Below are 6643 nucleotides of genomic sequence, written 5' to 3'. Positions count from 1 at the left end.
CACGCGCACACACACACACACACACACACACACACACACACACTGTGTATCTGTCTGACGGTTGTGTTGATGTTTCAGGAGTTTGGTTTGTCTCAGCTGCGTGATGGTGCTGTCAATCACAGCCTCAGATCCATCCTGTGTGTCCTCACGCTGCTCTTCTATAACACATACGTGTGTCTCATACTGGGTAACTACACACACACACAACACACAGATGCATACTACACACACAACACACAGACACACACAACACACACACACGTGTTTGTTGATCAGGTTTCTCTCTGAAGGTCTTGTGATTGTTATTAAGGTGATGTGATGTTCACACTGTGTGGTTCAGACGTGACTGTTCTGTATCATACATCAGGTCACATGACGCTCCATTCTGATTTGTGTGTGTGTGTGTTTCAGGCACAGGTGAGGGGAATCTGCAGGAAGCTGAAGCTCTCTTAGAGCCATATGTAGAGAAATATCCCCGGGTGAGAACACAAACACACACAATATGATGTTAAGGTTGTGTTTCCAGCTCTAAGGAGAACAGCATTTCTGATGTTTGTAGGGCTCCATCATTCTCTTCTACTCGGCTCGCATCACTTTACTGAGAGGAAACTTTGAGACGGTGTGTGTCATCTTTACATTTGTCTTTGAATCTGTGTGTGTGTGAGAGAGGTAACGGTGTGTGTTGTTGTTGTGCGTCCATCCGTCCGTCAGGCGGTGTTGACGTTTCAGGAGTGTATCTCATCACAGCAGCAGTGGCGTCAGATTCATCACTTGTGTTATTGGGAGCTGATGTGGTGTCACTCGTACCAGCAGCAGTGGACTGAAGCCTATCGATACGCTGATCTGCTGTGCCGAGAGAGCCGCTGGTCTAAAGTAACACAGACACACAGCCGCTGTCATTCACACACGTGTGTGTGTGGTGTTTACATCAGGTGTGTGTTGTTGTGTTTCAGGCCATCTACGTGTATCAGAAAGCTGCGATTCTGAGCATGATGTCAGAGGAAGATGTGAAGAAGACCGGAGAGAACATTGAGGAGTTGTTTAGGTGAATCTTTCATTCAAATGTGTACATCCAGATTGTAAAGCGCTTTGTGTGAACAGCAATACACAATAAAGTGTTAAATAAAGGCCTTAATGGATTTATGCATACTGCTTAATGGATTCATACATACATGTAAAGAAAGTGAATGTTCTGCCAATGTTCTCATTGATCACAAAGACTAAAAACAACAAAACTCATTTCTGACATTCTGCTGATGCTTATTACACGGCTGGTTGAAATACTTGATTCTGATTGGCCGGTCAGGACATTTGCAGGTTTGTTATTTCCTACGATATCAACCAGCTGCCTGTACATGATCTCTTACATGTGTAATTTTGTATTACAAGAAAGTGAAAATAAATGAAAGTAAAACAACACAAGGGTGTGCACGTTCTGGGGGTTGTGTGTTGCAGGCAGGTGGAGGGGCTAAAGCAGCGATTGGCCGGTAAGTCCATCCCAACAGAGAAGTTTGCTGTGAGGAAATCCAGAAGATACTCTGCACCTGTACCTGTCAAACTGGTGATTCCTGCACTGGTGCGTCTCTGACACACACACACACACACACACACACACACACGCTGTTATATGAAGTGATGTATGGATTCTCTCGACAGGAGATGATGTATGTGTGGAACGGCTTCACTATTGTTGGGAAGCGTGCAGACACCACTGAGAGTTTACTGATCACCATCGAGAGAGCCGAAGAACAACTAAACAACGACCCCAGTGAGACAAACACACACACAGCTCTTTCATTACAAACATCTGAGATTCATTTAAACAGCAACTTCTCATGTGTGTGCTAGACACTTACAGCCATGTAAATGTTTTTATCAGACGAACCCCTTTGATCATCATCATAGTCAACACTTTTAATCTACTACAGTATATACATCTCATAAAACATCAAATATATAAAACACAAGACGTTCTTTATTAAGACACATTCTAGTTATATGACAGACTCATTTGAACACACAACACTGGACGTTTGGAGAACATTCTTTGAAGGTTTTATTGTGTGTGTGTTCAGATCCATCAGAGTTTCATCCAGATGATCAGTGTCTGGTGCAGATGTTGAAGGGTTTGTGTTTGAAACATCTGGGCAGGTTGATGCAGGCTGAGCTTTGTTTCACACAGGTGCTGAGCAGGTAACAACACAACACTGCACAACACTACACAATCACAACACTACACAAACACACAACACAAACACACAACACCACACAAACACAGACCTGCAGCAGTAGATTTAAAGTAGTGCCTGTGATCGTCATGTTTGTGTGTTTGCAGTGAGAAGAGAATCCGTTATGATCATTATCTGATTCCCTTCACTCTCTATGAGTTGGGCTTACTGTCCAAACAACAGGGCGATTACATCAAAGCCACGCGATACATCGAAGATGCCAAGTGAGTTTTCATCTCTTCACTACACACACACACACGTGTTCATTCTCTGTCTGAGTTTTCGACACTATTTTCCGGTAATCCTGTGATGTGACAAGTATACTTAACGAATGTGTTTTATTTCAGGTTAAATTATAAAGATTATTCCATGGAGTCTCGACTTCATTTCCGCATTCATGCAGCTCTCAACAGTCTGAAGAACTCTCCCGCAAACTCACCGTGATGACATGAGCACATTCATACATGTGACACGATGAAGCGATCATCACACATGACGCAGGCAAGCGCAGAATGACAAGCACACATCCTAACAGAACCAGCGCAGCGCTCATCAAAACACTAAAGCATCACACGTGCTGTAAACACTCACAGAATCAAACTCACTGTACACACTCATTCATGAGCATCACACTGACCATCTTCATATAGTACCTCAAACCTGACAAGAGTTCAACAAGAGTTGAGCTGATTTATTCTGGTTCTTTTACACCAATCAGACGTCTGAAACCCTCCCCGATCTCCAATCACAAAACATCTGCTTTAATGAATGTAACCTTTTCCTTTCAAAGACCAAATGTGTGTTTCTGTCAGCCGTGTGTGTGTGTGTCCGTGCGTGCGTGTGTGTGTTGAAGAGTTTGTTTTATAGATTCATGTTGCATGTCTTTACACATGATGTTTACTGTTGTCTGGACTCACAGCAGTTTTTTTACAATCTGTAGTTCAAAGATTATTACAAAGCGGATGCTTGATTTTATTAAAGTTGACATTTATTTATGCTTTAAACAATCCAAGAAGTTCATTTGAAGGCAATAATGACCAGCCAGTAATCATGCTGTTATATAATTGAGTTTTAGAAATACTGTCATTTGATTTTCTGGACGGAGGTTTATTTTACTTTATTGATTTTGAAGGTCGATCATATGTACTGTATTTAGTGCATAAGGCTGCTTTTTCATATATATATATGTGTTTGTTCCTATGTTGTTTGAATTATCACCAAATACTTTATTTAATAACCAAATATTTACCCAAACTTTGTTGGAAATGTATATGAAGTTATGAGGTTCAGTGTTAGTTGTTTTCTATTTGAATTAAACTTTCTTTTTTTTATTCAGTATATTTTACAACAATAGATCTATATGTTCTCTAAGGATTAACAGCTAAACGCAGGTTTCAAATGATTCAAATGGAGAAATAATGACTGAATTATATTTAAGACAGAACATGGAGATATAGTAAGTTTCATGTTAAAAATGTTATTAACATGTATATTCCCACAATAAAAAGAAACATTTTCAAGTGTTTCTACAGTTTCATCACTTCTGCTTTTCATATGACTACATAAATGTAAATAATACAATTGTGAAATAATTTCCACAAACATTTCAAAATAAAAACGTGCAGTTTGACAGAAACGAAAGGAAGTTAATATTTCATCATGACTTTAATAAATCATTAATAAACATCCGAGTTATATGTGGATGAAACGCTGTAAGAGAGTTTGTTCATGTTAAAGACTTGTGTTCAGTCGCGAGGTCAATAACATCGACTCAAGTTAATGATTTCATAAACTCAATCGTGTTTACAAAAGTTGTTTGCTGTGTACTGAACCTGCTGAAGTTCATCCAGAAGAAATTTACATGTGTTTCTTACATTAAAGTGTACATCCCCAACCAAAAGCAAATATGGACCACTTGTGACATTAATGCTACATTTACAATACTTAGTATTTAACACTAAACTTACATCACAAGACATCAGTTTGTAGTTATAGCTGCACTCAAATTTTTCCTGCTTATAACATTCCTCTGTTGTCTGATATCAGTCACATAATAAGACTAAATTTGGCCAAAACAGTTTCAACAATTGTCGTTTCCTAAGTCACATTTAATAAACTCTCTCTATTCTTCAGAAACATTTCCTCAGTAAGTTTAATGAAAGTCTGTGAGTGCAGCTGTGACACATCAGAGGAGATCTGGTCCTCCCGGCTGAGTCTGGTTTCTCCCGAGTTTTTTTTCTTCCATTCATTTCTCATTGCAGTTTGGCTTCCTCGCCACAGGGCCGTGTTGTCTTGTATTTATAAGATATTATTTTCTAGAATGATCTTGCTCTTTCTATGACACCATGCTCTGTACTGTTCTTTACATTTTCTGTCCATCCATCCATCCATTTTCTACCGCTTATCCGGGGCCGGGTCGCGGGGGCAGCAGTCTAAGCAGGGATGCCCAGACTTCCCTCTCCCTAGCCACTTCCTCCAGCTCTTCCCGGGGGGACACCGAGGCGTTCCCAGGCCAGCCGGGAGACATAGTCCCTCCAGCGTGTCCTAGGTCTTCCCCGGGGTCTTCTCCCGGTGGGACATGCCCGGAACACCTTACCGGGAAGGCGTCCAGGGGGCATCCGGAAAAGATGCCCGAGCCACCTCAGCTGGCCCCTCTCGATGTGGAGGAGTAGCGGATCTACTCTGAGCTCCTCCCGAGTGACCGAGCTTCTCACCCTATCTCTAAGGGATCGCCCGGCCACCCTGCGGAGAAAGCTCATTTCGGCCGCCTGTATCCGGGATCTTGTTCTTTCGGTCATGACCCACAGCTCATGACCATAGGTGAGAGTAGGAACGTAGATTGACCGGTAAATCGAGAGCTTCGCTTTGCGGCTCAGCTCCTTCTTCACCACGACAGACCGGTACAGCAACTGCATTACTGCAGAAGCTGCACCGATCCGTCTGTCAATCTCCCGCTCCATCCTTCCCTCACTCGTGAACAAGACCCCCAGATACTTGAACTCCTCCATTTCATTTTCCATACATTTTCTGTGATTGTCTTATTTTCTCCTGTAAAGCTGCTTTGGAATTGAATGTAGATCTTATTACAGTTTTTTTCAATTGCTAAGAAGCGTTTGCCAATTCTTAAAATACTTTTTCCAAACTCTTAACACAGCAACACACCTACATCACACAATTAGCCAAATAGTTAATTTTCTGACCAAAACCACAGTTTGTTAAATAAATACAAACTCTACATTTCAAAACCCTTAAAAACTTTTTCAATATACACTTACTCTATCAAAACACTGCAAACCCGTTTCAAAATCGAATCTTTCGGTCAAAACTTTAGCACTCGTTTTCTATCCAACATGAACACATAGTCAATCATACCACAATGACTGTCAAAATACTAACAGTTGGTGGCATTACAAAAACTGCATTACTTCATGTTTCAGTTCTTTCTGTATAGAACATACAGTGAGATTTTTTTTGTTTTCATTCATTCAGCTGTGTGTGTGCGTGTGTGTGTGTGTGTGTGTGTGTGAGTGTGAGAGAGAGAGAGAATTCATGGTGCATTAGATGTGTACAACATAATATCTAAATGTGAAGGAGTCATCAATACTTTATAGAATGTACAACTGGGAAAAAAACAGTAAGCGACAGAATTGCACAGTGAAGACTTTATTAGCAATATGAAATTGCTGTCAGTGATCAAAACGAAATGAGGACAAACATACATGGCCTTTGATTTACAGTAAAGTGTGCAAAAGTAGAACAAAAGACTGTCTTTTTTTTGTGTATGTCCATGTAATGGAAAGTCTTCAACACCTGGCTATGTCTCTGATTGAGATTGCAATCAGCTATTGCTTATTCTAATCATCAGTAAATTATCAGTATACCGTAAAAATGCTTATAAGCTGTATGAATATATTTTTAAAATATTTGTTTCAATACTTTGGAGCTGATATTGTTGCAGAAGTAGAGATTTTATACTGTATCTATGGTTTGGAACAATAGGTCTTCATTTCTGGCATGCTGCGTTTAAGCATTTGTAAAAAACACAATAAAGATCCATGATTTTGGTATTGGGTATGCTTATATGTAAAGAAAATGTAGGCATTCTAGAAACATGTTAATTGATTGGATTTTGTGTGAAAACAACATTAATTTTGTTAATGGTATGGCCACAACAGACCGATGTTGTGTTAATTGTGTTTAGAGTTTTAAAAGTGTGACTATAGATTGGTCAAAGGGATGTTAGCAATTGAAAAAAACTGTAATGTTCACCAATTCCACGAGAATGTAAAATCCCTAATTTAAAACAAAACGATACAATAATGCAGACACGTACATATTACAATAAAAGAATACAACAGTAACATGACAAACCTAAAGACAAAGGACAAGACACAAGTATTGGTCAAAAACAGGTG

The 6643-nt window shown here is 39.9% G+C and overlaps 1 protein-coding gene across 1 annotated transcript in view; it reads left to right on the top strand.

The window, feature by feature from the left end:
• LOC130408894 (tetratricopeptide repeat protein 39B) overlaps positions 1-3753 on the top strand; it is a 12020-nt gene extending 8267 nt beyond the window's left edge. The window contains exons 10-19 of the mRNA XM_056732382.1: positions 79-187; positions 412-479; positions 560-619; positions 712-873; positions 954-1045; positions 1456-1576; positions 1657-1768; positions 2076-2193; positions 2336-2452; positions 2576-3753. Coding sequence (XP_056588360.1) covers positions 79-187; positions 412-479; positions 560-619; positions 712-873; positions 954-1045; positions 1456-1576; positions 1657-1768; positions 2076-2193; positions 2336-2452; positions 2576-2672 — 1056 coding nt within the window. The 3' untranslated portion in view covers positions 2673-3753. The remainder of the gene's footprint in view (positions 1-78; positions 188-411; positions 480-559; positions 620-711; positions 874-953; positions 1046-1455; positions 1577-1656; positions 1769-2075; positions 2194-2335; positions 2453-2575) is intronic.
• The last annotated feature ends 2890 nt before the right edge of the window (positions 3754-6643 follow it).

This window comes from Triplophysa dalaica, chromosome 20, assembly GCF_015846415.1.
Source record: "Triplophysa dalaica isolate WHDGS20190420 chromosome 20, ASM1584641v1, whole genome shotgun sequence".
Classification (NCBI taxonomy): Eukaryota; Metazoa; Chordata; class Actinopteri; order Cypriniformes; family Nemacheilidae; genus Triplophysa; species Triplophysa dalaica.
Note: the sequence above shows the minus strand (reverse complement) of the source record. Positions and strands in the feature narration are given on the sequence as shown.